The sequence below is a fragment of the Netta rufina genome (assembly GCF_964035555.1).
Source record: "Netta rufina genome assembly, chromosome: 1".
Lineage (NCBI taxonomy): Eukaryota > Metazoa > Chordata > Aves > Anseriformes > Anatidae > Netta > Netta rufina.
In genome coordinates, this window is record NC_140123.1 from 147,563,785 (window position 1) to 147,576,387 (window position 12,603).

The following is a 12,603-nucleotide window of genomic DNA, read 5'->3' on the forward strand; positions in this document are numbered from 1 at the left end:
CCCATGAGGTGAAGGCAACATATGTTTGCAAAATCCTCTGCTATTGCAGACATTTCACCCCATTGACATCCAAGTAGCCTGCAACAACCTCAATGATCAGTTTTTCTTCCATATGATCTGCACTAAGGAAGCTTGTTTCAAACAAGAACTAAATAAATGAGCAGTGGGGACAGGGCAGGGGGTGGCCAAGACCTGGTGAAGCTGTTACCTACCTTGGAAGCCTGGTGGGCAGACGATGAGAGCTTGCTGGAAGGGGTCGGGCCGGGCACAGATCTGCGCTGTTCCTGTCTGCAGGGGCATGCTCCGCTGGGCCACCGCAGCCATGGACGCCGCTGAGGGCTGGTAGAGTGCAGATTGGTAATTTAGTATGGAGACTTCGGGGTTGGCTAAGGAAATAGTGGCACTGGAGGAGGTGGGAGCCAGGTTGGTGGTCTAAAGGAATGACGGGAATTAAACAAAAACAAACAAAAAAATGAGGGAGATGGGAAAAAAAGCAAAATCCAAAACTAAAATAAGAAAGTAAGATAGTGTAAGATAAAGTAAAAAAAAAAATGTAAATAAAAAAAACAGCAAACTGAAAACAAACAAAGGGTGGAGCAGGACACTGAGGAGCACAGAGATGAGGGCAGCAAGGGGGAAAGGAACATGGTTTACCCGAATAATAGCAGCTGTACCATGCCATGGGACCCATGGCTACACAGCGCTGCTGTGGACTGCTCAGAAACAGCGTGTTCTCCAAAGCAGAGCTCTAGCCGCAGCCAGACCCCAACTGGCTCTGGTTTGCAGCACGAAGAAGATGGGTTCAGAAAATGCTACTACCCTCAGATCGTGTTGTTCTCTCATCACACACACAGCTCTACAAGAAGCTCACACTGCTGAGGTAAAAGAAACTTGGCACCTCCGTTCCCTGCAAAGCCTCACCCTAAGAGGTGGATTACAGCCTTTCCTCTGCCTTGTATCTAAGCTGGTACATGCCCCTCAAATTACGTTTGAATCTGGAGGAATCAGAAGTATAACATTAGATAGCAATAATACTTTCAAAGTCCAAATTTTGCTTGGCTTGACTTTAAAACCTCTCAGAGCAGGAACTCCAGCAGGGGATGTTGCACAGTCACAAATATCAGCACAATGTTCTGCAAAACATTTAGAAATCTCATGGTGACTTGTGTATTACTTGGACCGAGTCTGCAGCAGTCGCAGACAAACAACCCCTAAACAGCTTTGCCACTGCTCTATAAAAATATGCCCTTAGCATTCAGGTCTATGCAAATAGGATCTACCACAACAGAGCCCATCTTTCTCCTCCCTGCTACCCCTCCCATCCAAACACAGCAGCACCACTGCTGGCGACGAGTCAGAAAACACTTATCTCACAGTGAATGTATGAAGAAGACCGAGATGAAGCCTTGATCCCAGCTGTAGGAGGCAGCAGGCCCAGCACTAAGCACTGCCCTGTTTGCCACTGGGCTGGGGAGGGGTACCCATGCTGCACAGCCACAAGAGACACCCTGGTGAAACGTTTCTTCTTCCTCCTCCTTCCCGCTCCGTGCAGAGGCAGAGAAGTGTGATCTGTTCCCCTGTGCAACACGCCCAGCAGCAACCACAACAGCTCCCACACTGCTGATCTGGGGAGTCACAACTGGAAGGAGGCAAAACCCAGGGATCTTGCAGAGACAAGGATCACTGGGGAGCCAAGATGAGTGGTATGTTGAAAAGGATGGTAAAAGGCTTGGAGCTTGTTCAAATCAGAACGCCCTTCCTGGAAACATTTTTACTACTTCTTCCAGGAACACTGGAGATACCAGTTCTGCTCACAAAGCACATCCCTTATGAAAATTCAGATTACCACAGACCTCCCCAGCTCACAGCCGGTCTGAACATCAAGTGAGCTGTGAGGAAATGAAAGCAAGTTCTGCATTTCCTACTAGCAACTGTGGTACAAATGGTGTCTCTGCCCTGCAGCTGGGGCCTAGCAGAGCATGTAGCACGAATTTTTGTAGTCAGCATCTCAGAAACAGTCAAGAATGGGAACTAGTGTTTGTAACTAATACTCTTTCACACTGAACCATGACCTATCTCTGCGTGCATCTGCTTAATGAATTGCTCCAAAAGACCTTCTGTGATCACATGCATCGAGAACTGAGTCATGAAGTCTGGCTTTCCGAGTGACACAGGAACACCCTGAACATCCACACAGAATCCTTTAGTTCCTCTGCTTTTGAAATGCCAAGCGCCATTTCCGCAATACCACCTGCAATCTCTAGAGTGAATCTCAAGCAGCCAGTTCCAGAAGGGCTTAAAGGATAGCTGCTATTTCGTCAGCGTCAGTCTCCTAGAGTGCTGTCCCTGGAGAGTTTCCTTTTGCTGTTGTAATACAGGCCCGTGGTAAACAACTGAGCTTGCTAGTCATAGCAAATTTGTCAGCATGGCACTGCCCAACACTGGGGTATATAAAACTAATGCAGGAGTACGAAGTATGATTACAAAGCCAGAGCCCACCAGTGTGGTTTGCAGTGTGTTCTGTAACATGGTGACTGTGTCTGCTGTGGCACCTGGAGTGAAACCAATGAGAAAGAAGAATAAACATTACCCCTAAAATCTTCTTTCCTGTTGAGCTGTTACAGTGCCATGTCTGTTATAGAAGGGTTTAAATTCTTTTTACCTAATGCCAATTTGAAGGAGTGCTGTAAGATCACAAATACTTCTGCCTGATCCACTGCAGTCCTGCCTGCTTGCTGCATTAAGGAACTAATGAGCTTTTCCCCATAGCAACTTCCCAGGTAAGCAGGATTTATCACCCCCAACAACAACGTAAACAACGAGGGCAACGTTTCACAATCACACGAAAGGTCATGAAATTAATGTTTGCCTGAAGAAAAGAATGAGGAAGAGCTGAGGAAGGACAGTAGAAGAGTATCAGCTTTTTGCATGGGAAATGAGACGCTGCCTTTGTGTTGTGTCTTTTAGGCCCCAATTATGTAAGTGTTTCAAGCACTGGCTGCTACTGACCGATGCTCTTACCTGGTTGTGCACTGTGTTCAGCTGGTTGTTAAAAGTCATGGTCAAGTTGGTGGATGTGCTCGGGGCTACGTGGGTGATGAATGGCGTCTTGCTCTGGTTCACGGTGTCATACATATTCACCCGCCGCTTGCAGATCTCCATGTTCTGGAAGCAGGACTTGACACTGTGCGAGGAGAAGGCAGAAAATCAGCCAACCAACCAACCAACAAGGAGAGGCAACAGCTCACCACAGCAGCCCTGGGTTAGGTCTCAATGGCAGGCTTAGCACTTTCTAGGCTTGTATGCACTTTGCTGTTTTATGCAGGTCTCTTTACCAGTGAGAGTCAGACCAACCCTGCCTGCACTGAAGAGGGCCAAATGGGTGTCAGGATGAGAGTGGCTGCTCGGGGACTCCTGAGTGCCCCCATGGGACTGAGCATAAGTCACAGAAAGGAAGCAAATCTGTCAGTCTTCGGACATCAGGAGGAAAAAACAAACCAGCTAGTTTGAAAGAGTGAAAGAGACTGAAGCAAGCAAGCGAGACACTGCCTTTATTCTGATCTGCTTGAGGCTGAGAGGAAAAGACAACTAATGCTTCCTGTTCAGGTGTATGCCTAAAGGTAGCCTAAAGTCTTGCAAGGAAGAATTTGACTGTTCTTGGTCACTGGGACCCCTGAAAAATCTTACTTGTTCCTTTTAAAAAGTAGCTCCTGATGGCTCAGTCCAGATGAGCAGAAAAAACCTTGCCCCTGTCTGGCTAAACACTTCCGCAGATGCTTATCTTAAAACACACAAGCTGTCCTCTTGTAGTGAATGGGACGATTCATATGCCAAAAGGTTACGCCAAAACCAGATTCAACAACACCCTAAGGGAATCAGGCTCTGAGGTTATCTTGAACTGAGAATCAGATCTCTAGGGAGAAAGATTACAGCCTCTTTCTTTATACAGACCTCACTTGAAATGTTACTGGTACAGCAACAGAAATTTTGAGAAATATCTTATTTGGTGTCCTCAATAAAGCAGATGAAATACTCTCTGCATTGCTAGAGCACTCTAGGTGTCTGGTACATGAAACTGTCAATACTTCACTTTTATAATTGCCATACCAAGACACACAGGGGTTTAAGAGATAACAGTACAGTGGTCTTGAGCAAAACTGTATTTTTAATAAAATCTAATTTTTCTAAGGCCTACAAGCCTATGCATGACTTCCACAACTCTTACACAATATTTGTGTTTATTACAAATGTGTCCTCAGAGTCTGAAATACAACTTAAAAAAAAATAGAAAGGGATTTATTTCATTTCCACTATTCCAATCAATAAAAATATAAAATACAAGCCGTGAAAATCAGCTGTAGCTGTAAAAATTCGGCCATATGCATAACCTCCTTTGTAATCATCTAAGCTGTTAAAGGCAGGGCAAGTAAAGACAACTTCATGTCACGTACTTCTTAAGGAAAAAAAAAAGTCCCTTCAAAAGGAACAAACTCATACAAACTCATATGATTGCTAGGATTGGTCAGGAAGAAGACCTGGATCTTTTTATCCCTGTCTCATCTCTTACTCACATGATCATCTTTCCTCTCTTACAGGTAATTTCTTGATTACTGTATCTGTTCCATAATCACTTCCAGACAAGGGAGACTCGACACTGTGCATAGCTGCTCATTATCTGCACTCTTTTAAAGAACTATGAAATACCTGTAAGTTGCAGAACATTTAGAGAAGTCAAACACTTTTATCAAAGGAAGGTAGAAGACTATTCGATTGACTTTTCCCAGTCAAGTATGAATGTAACTCCCCCTCCAAAAAGCAGAAAGCACTGACAAGAGTACATTTTCTGTACATGGCATATTGCATGTTACCAAAAGGTTTTATGTAAAATGGTATAATCTCTGCTAATTAATACTGTATTCTGTGTCTCAAAAAAAAAAAAAAAAAAAGGTAAAAAAGAAAGGCACAGAGCAAAACAGGCCAGAAAGTACCCCCAAAATTAAGAGCCACACAGTCAAATATGTTTGACAGGGAGCTAAACTCGCTTTCCTGCTTGCTTGGAAGTAAGCAGAACAGCCCCTTATGGGCTGCTCAAACTTACAGCCTCTCTGAAGCGTGCCACAACAGTGATTCCTTCCGGAAGCTACATCTTCCATATATTTTCACTTTCTTTGCTGCCTGATTTACTTTCAAGAGAGATTACAAGTCCCTGCACCTCTCGAGGCTTTGAAGTTTCTATTCTCAAAACCACAGGCAATCACAGACAAAATTTCCATCACCCTGCCACGCTGGTTACAGCTTATTGCTCCCTTTACCAATCACCATTTCCAGCATGGAGGGGCTATGTGGGGTTATGCACCCGGCTGGCACATTTCATATTCAGAGATCCGATGCTGAATTTTTTATTCAGATAAAATTCTCACTGATATTGGTCCCAATGACATTTTCAGCATTTCTGGGGCTTTGCCCGAGCAGCCATGAGTGAGAACCTCAAAACTGAAGACCTGCCTGTGGTGTTAGCAGAAAGATTTCTAAGGGCAACGTATTATGCCACAAATCTCTCCTTCTTACACAGTCAGCTCTTGCAAATGAGAAGACTTTTGTATATGATATTAATGCTGTTAGAAAAGACTGTCATTTTTAATGTTTTTATATGAAACTCACTTTTTCTCTGTTTAGCACAACAAACCTCCTGCCTTGTTTTCATTACCTTTATCACTTCGTATCTATTTATAGATAACAACACTCAGGGATGTCTAAGCAGGGTAAAACTGGGTCTACGCAGATCATGAACCCACTACCTTCTGGTACACAGCTGCTCTTACCTCGTGATAAATGCAAGAAAAAAGCAGCTACCTCTCCTTCACAGAGAGAAAAATACCTTAAATGAGCTTGAAGTACTGCAGGTATGTAAGAGCAGAGATATGGGCAGGAGAGCTGATGCACTGTAACTTTTTGCTCCGCAGTATGCACACAAACATCTTCTAAAGTATTTAAGCAGCCCTCATTACTCTTGTACCCAAGCTCTTCATGGCCTTTAAGCACCCATGCACCTAGCACCTAGTGAAGCATGGTGCTGTGCTGGTAACTGAAGGGACAGCCTCTAAAACCACTTTGAACTGCAAGGAGCTGTAAGAGCAGGATGTTCAAAGGTAGGTGTTTTGAGTGCTTTGGAAAACTCCCACTATGTGCCTGTGTTTTGCACCTCGAAAATCTGGCCCTATGTGAATTTCTCAGGGGATGAGTGTGATGTGCTGGGTGCAGGTTTCCAGCATTTTAGGCTGCTACACTTCCTGACACAGCATTAGGAGAAGGAACAGTAAGGCTCGAAGGCATGATGCTTCTTCGCATCTCCATCAGGGAGTGAAGTCCACCTCCATCACACAAATGCTGCAGCTGAGGTCAGAGCAGTGTGTTTAAAGTTTCACAGGTAGGCAACAACAAATCCAAAACCTGAACTTTTTTTTCCTGCTGTCTGTTCCCATAAACCAGACTGCTGCAGAAAAAGCTCTTCCCTTAAATGGCAAACAGCCCCAGATTGACCCCTGCGAGATGGGAAGGTTCTGGGAGGAAGGGTCGGCTCCCACTGCAGATAAGGTTGATTACTGCACTAACAATCAGAGCTATATTACTTGGAGATATACTGATACATTCAGCACTAATTGCATAATTTCTTCTGCATTTTAATGCAAACATATGTAATTATTGAATATTTACATAATGAATGTAGTACACTCTGCTGTGTTTTAAATGCCAAGCACCTACAACACAATTCTTACAACCTTAGATTTGGCAATCGTCTTTTTTTTTTGACCAGAAAAAGACTAAAACTCAGGGTTTAATTTTTTAAAAAACAGCCCTCAGATACATTTGGTCTCAGTAACAACCAATCCTTTACCCCTCAGTTCAAAACCCAAGGGAAATGAAAGCCACATACTGTGTGCTGTGAGGGAAATCAAGCAAGTGTGTCATGGTGACAAAAGGATGGTTCAGAGTTTCAATCGGTGTTATTCTCTTATCGGCATCTATCGTCAACATCTTCTTTAACAGATCTATAAACTCCCGTCGGTCTGCCTTTTCCACCAACATATCACTTCCTTCCAAATCTGTTGTCATATTCACCTAAAAGAGAAAGGACAAGGATGAGCACCAAGGGGAAAAAACAGATGGCCAGGTCCTCAGCAAACTGTGTTTACTTCTCATTGGAGCACAAGCCCTGTGCGCCTCTCCATATCTGCAGAAGGAGTTGCTGAAGTTGCACGGCAGACTCCGGGGTGGCTAGTCACGCTGTCATCTGGCTTGTGCATGTCAGATCTCCAGACAGACTGTTAAGTGTTCAGCTGGCTTGGGTCAATGGCTAATGAAACACTTAGTCACCCTCCACTGAAGATGAACAGCTTCCATGTGGTAGCAGGCAAGCTCTGGCCATCAGTATATTTGTCATACAAAGGACTGTGCTATCAGATATTTTACTATGTGTACTGTGAGCAAAATATATACACGTATAAAATAAATAAAAATTGGCAGTAAGTTTATGGGAAATATTCCATTCAGGTATCATTAAAAAAAATTATGTTAATGTAGTCTCTCCTGGTTTCATTCCTCAATTTCTGTATGTTTGCTTGTGAATGCTGCAGTGTCTAGCCTTTGATAGCACCAACTCCAGACATACAGTCACAGGAGTGGTTATGCTGGAATTAACTTTCACAACCACATGGAACTGACGCAGTGAATTAGTACTCCTCATTCCCCAAAACAGTCACACTTCACAGAGCTCTGTTACAGTCAGGATATTTCCAACGTCACTGTTTTACAAATGGAAACATTAAAGAACAGAGGAGTGAAGTGATTTGCCAGCAGTCACATGGAGGGGCTGCGGAGAGACTAGAGAAAACACAGGACTTTGACACTCAAACATGTGACTTAGCCATTTTCCAAGGCTGCTTTACTACAGCACATTGAAAACACGTGCCCCTGTGCATGTGTCCCCTTACAAATTAGTACATAATGAGATGATTTGGTAGGCATAATCTTTTTTTTTTTTTTTTTCCTCAAAGAAAAGAATGGGATACATGCAGAAAACATGTAGTTCCTCTTTCCCGGTGTTGTCCAAAAGCATGCAAAATGGTCTTGCTTGTTACTCACCAATGCTCTTACCTGTGCCATATCATCCAAACAGTTGAAAATATACTTCCTTGCTTCCTTCGACTTAATCCCCGTCTCTGCCTCATGATCATCTGGTGTCTGCTCAAAACAGGAGAAAGGCGTTGACCAGAACTGCCCAGCAATCAGCTACGAATTACGTGCTACTTCCAGCTCATGCCTCACCCTGCCCTCATTAGAGACCACTACGTGTCTCTTGCCTGAGCACATAACATCTACACTTTCTCCACTGTGATTACATGACACATTTTGTGTCATTTGGAGATTTCTCTTCTCTTTTTCACTTCAGAGGATCCTCCTCCAAAGGAGGACCATCTCCCAGATAAGGCTGGTGTCCCAAAGGTTTTCTACACCCTGCCCCACTGTGAAGCTCAGCATCTCATCCTTACAGCCAGAAGCCCACTGCTTCTCTCCTTAGGGAGTGAATACAGCAAACATGCTGGTACAAGAGATTCAAGGCCCACCTGCATTACAAGTAGATATAGATAGTAGATAGACTGTCAGAAATAAAATGCTTTCTGCTTTTTTCTTCCTTCTTTTTTTTTTTTCCTTTTTTTTCCTCAGTGCAGTAGATATTAGAGCGAAGTCTGCCCGGGGCATGTTTCATTTAAATTACACATTAATTCATTGAGTACTTCGAGGGATATTTCCAGGTGAACTCTGGACTTAAATTTCCCACAAATCTGTGCCAAGCAGGTGAGTTAAGGGCTGCAGACTTCTGTGATGGCAGTTTTACCTCGGGCCATACCCACCCCAGTGTCTGTGGTGTATCACAAAATGCGTACACCTAGGCTCTGAGGTGACCCGGTTGTCTCCTCACTTCCAACCAACAAGTGCAAGGTAAAAGAAACAAGGGAACGTCTTCCTACCTTCAGCCTCCACAAAGGATACGGTGAGTCTGTATCCCTGTTGAAAAACCTTGTAGTCTTTGTCCCTGCACTTAACAAATACTCTGCTGGTAAGCCCTGTGTCTGTGAGATATAGCGAATCTGTAAGAGAAGGATGAGAGGTCACTGTTCATCCTGTGAAGATCTCTGGAGGTCTTCCTTGAAGGAGGGCAGGAGGCATTTAAAACAATGGAACAAAGAAAGAAAGAGAAAACGTAGTGCACGGTTAGGCTTCACCAAAAAATAAAAAAAAAATAAAACAACCCACACTGAAAGGAATGACAGGAAAGAGAATTCCCGTACGGCATTCCTCCATTTATCATTTGCATCTATGGAAACTTACCCTTGTGTTATGCTGCCACAAAATCTGCGGATGAAGGAAAGTCCCTAGGTTTTAGAGGTCAGAGGGGAAGACCAACACAGAGATTTCAGTGGTGAGTTTCACTGATTTGCACCTTTTTATGTCACACTCTCCTCTCTGGGAGGTAATTTCAATAATTTGATATTTGCGCTCTAACTTTTGCTGTTTTTATCCCCAGCTGAGCACACAGCCTTTCCTAGCAGCAGTTTGAAGTTCAAACCAGAAAACTATGAAGTGACTATCTTTGAACTTAGATGAAATATACACTCAAACACATTGACACCCTCATGGTGTGTAAAGTACTTCATCTCTATCGCCTACATGACTTCATTTGCTATTTGGGTTACTTCCATGATTATGACCTCGCTGGCATTCAGACAGCTATAAGATGCTACACATGTGTTTCCAGAATCCAAGACTTAAATTTATTTATTCAAAGGAGAGAGGGTATGTGATTACATAATTAAAGACTGATATAACACACGCCTGGGGTGGCACATGAAACCTGAACTTTGGCATTTCCTGACTTCTGAATATTTCGCACTGCAAATTTACTGCAGACTCTGCAAAATGCGTAAACTGTTCATCTACTCTAGAAATCCTACGGAAAAAATGAAAATGTTTTTGAGAGAAGAGACAGAGAAGAGGAAAAAAACAAACAAACAAACACAAAATAGAGGCATAAAAAGCAGCTGTGGTTCCAACGTCTTCCAAACACTCACGACCCTGGCCCACAGAGCCTGCCTTGCTGGGCTCTGCAGCTCCTTACGTCCATGGGAGCTCAAACACCTGAGAAGTTGCAGAAGCCTTCCTGCAGCCCAGCACGAGAGCTGCAAGGCAGCACAGGCTGCAGTGAGGGGCCAGGCTTAGCTCCTGCCCCTTCCCAGCTCCCCAGGAGCCTTCACGGCACTTCAGCAGAGGAAACTTTGCGCTGCGCAGTTAAGCTGGGCAGGTACATATGGTGATTTCTTTTTCAGCTGTGTGTTTTACGACTTTTTGGCAGGGGGTGGGGGGAGGAGAAAGAAATCTGCTCTTCATGCTTGGTATGTGATTTTCAAACGCTTCGAAGTTTTTCAGCTACATCTGATTTCCTTTGGAATCACTAATGGCCCATCTCTTCACTGCGGGATATTTCCCCTGCCAAATACCACATTTAAAACTCAGGCTAAAAAATACTGTTTGTGAAAGATGAGTCAAAGAAACATTTTCATATGCGAAAAAGTTATTTACTTATTACCCTCTTTTTTCCCTCTTTTTTTTTTTTTTTTTTTTTTCTAAAAGTAAAAAGACCCTTTTCAGGCCGTATTTGCAGAAAGCTAAGATCATCTGGAAGAAGACTATCAGACTGGAAATTGTTCTGCAGCCCTGACTCTAGAAGCCGCTGTGCTATCTGTTTTAGGAGTACAAAGGAAGCATAAAAGCCTATAGGGAGAGAACCACGACAGCTTATATTAACTAGAAACCTACACCACTGTGAACGTTCTCTTTCTTGTCATTGCTTTTAATATACACCCTCATAAAAGGGATTATGAAATGCAGTGGAGTTCATGCAGTTTCTTCTAACAAATAAACCTTTATTTAATACTTGCTGTTACAGTAGAGAAAGGGTGCCTGCTCTGTTCAATGATTAGAGACATGTACAGAGCTCTCTAGCCAACGGGAACGTTTACTCTTGATTGAGAATTCACTTAGGCAGTCAGTTCTTAATAGTCAGCATGCTGAATAGCACACTGGCTACCTAGAGTACTCCGGGTGGATAATGGAAAAGTTGACTCAGGAGGGTAAGAATTGCATGCAAATATCTCCTGTTAGCAAAACGGGAAAAGTTGGCATCTGTTCACTGTGAAAAAAGGGGAAAAAAAAGGCCACAAACATTTTAGCTCTTATCAATAGCCAGGGCGACATCAATACCAACCTGATCGTACTCTGAAGCTCCTGGGTACAAAGGCCAGCCCAAGAACAGCTCTGCAATGACACATCCCAATGACCACATATCGATTGCTTCACAAAATGGTAAACCAAGGATGATTTCAGGGGCTCTGCAAAGGAATAGGTTAGAAAACGTTAGCCACCAGCACAGATCTGCTCACACTCGAGATGCTGCTTGCTGTCAACAAGTGGTCCTGCTCCTACTGCAGGGCTCCTCTGCCTGCTGGCAAAGTACCTGCCGACCAAGTATTAGATGGTGAATATTTATCTTTGGCTAAATCTTCTGGCACCATTTAGTCAAGAGAGAGCCCTGCCGAGGCCTTACATTTCACAGCAGTTTACAAAGGGGAGAGCTGCCATTATTTTCCTTCGACGGGAGGGAAGACGAGGCACACGTTCCAGGCCACTCAGCTGAGATTCCCCCCTGGAGGCACCCAGGCCCAGCTCGCTGAGGAACCACGCTGACTCTGCTACAAAACATCCTCCATTCACCGCGCTCGGAGGGCTCCACAAACAGCCAGACATTAAATAATCATTACAGGACTGGTATAAAAGGATTACTGACTTTTTAAACAAATGGATGCAAGCATAAAACAGAGAAATAACCTAATTAGATCTATTAGATCTAAGTCTGTTCCTCGGGAGGAAGTAGCCAAGAAGCCTTTGCTTTCCAATCTGTCCCAGACACCTGATTAAATTTCCTCTTCTCTTTCAGCTGAAACGGGCAAAAAGCGGCGGCAGTCCCGCCACGTAGTTACTGCCTGCTTCAGAAGATGGCCACCGAAACACCTCTGCTCAGCAGGTCTCGACATTAGCCAGCCCAGCTGAGGAAACAGAGGAGGTAAAAGCTTCAGCTCCCTCTCTCCATGAGGATGAGGCCGCAGCAGGCCGCGCAGCCGTCATGTTGTACCACTGCAGTCTCTTAGCTCAGACTTCTCCAAGTCGCTTTTCTTTCTTTCTTTCTTTCCCCACCTCAGCCCAGATTTCCGCACGCAGTTCAGTGCTATAATTCCTTTTTTTTACACAGGGACCGCCTAAGGCTTCTCTCCTGCTCTTCTTGCAGATCTTGCAACGCTGTCTTTTAAAGCCTCACCTCCCGCAGTCAGGTGATGCACAACAGAAAGGAAAACTTAACTTTCCCATCCTCCTCTAACTATTGAAAAAAAAAAAAGAAAGAAGACAGATAAGAGAAAGAAGCACACATTGCTTTAAAACTTTCATCATTTTAAAAATAGCCTTAGGATTTCTTGGGCCCTGATGCATATT

At 43.9% G+C, this 12,603-nt stretch overlaps 1 protein-coding gene across 2 annotated transcripts in view; it reads right to left on the reverse strand.

Annotated features, from left to right (window-relative positions):
* HIPK2 (homeodomain interacting protein kinase 2) overlaps positions 1-12,603 on the reverse strand; it is a 122,300-nt gene that overhangs the window by 23,019 nt on the left and 86,678 nt on the right. The window contains exons 3-8 of one of the 2 annotated variants that reach the window (XM_084306466.1): positions 11,324-11,447; positions 9,030-9,149; positions 8,155-8,241; positions 6,935-7,119; positions 3,022-3,184; positions 213-339 (exon numbers count right to left, since the gene is read on the reverse strand). In XM_084306466.1, the coding sequence (XP_084162592.1) occupies positions 213-339; positions 3,022-3,184; positions 6,935-7,119; positions 8,155-8,241; positions 9,030-9,149; positions 11,324-11,447 (806 nt within the window). Of the gene's footprint in view, positions 1-212; positions 433-3,021; positions 3,185-6,934; positions 7,120-8,154; positions 8,242-9,029; positions 9,150-11,323; positions 11,448-12,603 lie in introns of both variants that reach the window. The other variant, XM_084306465.1, reaches the window with a different exon arrangement.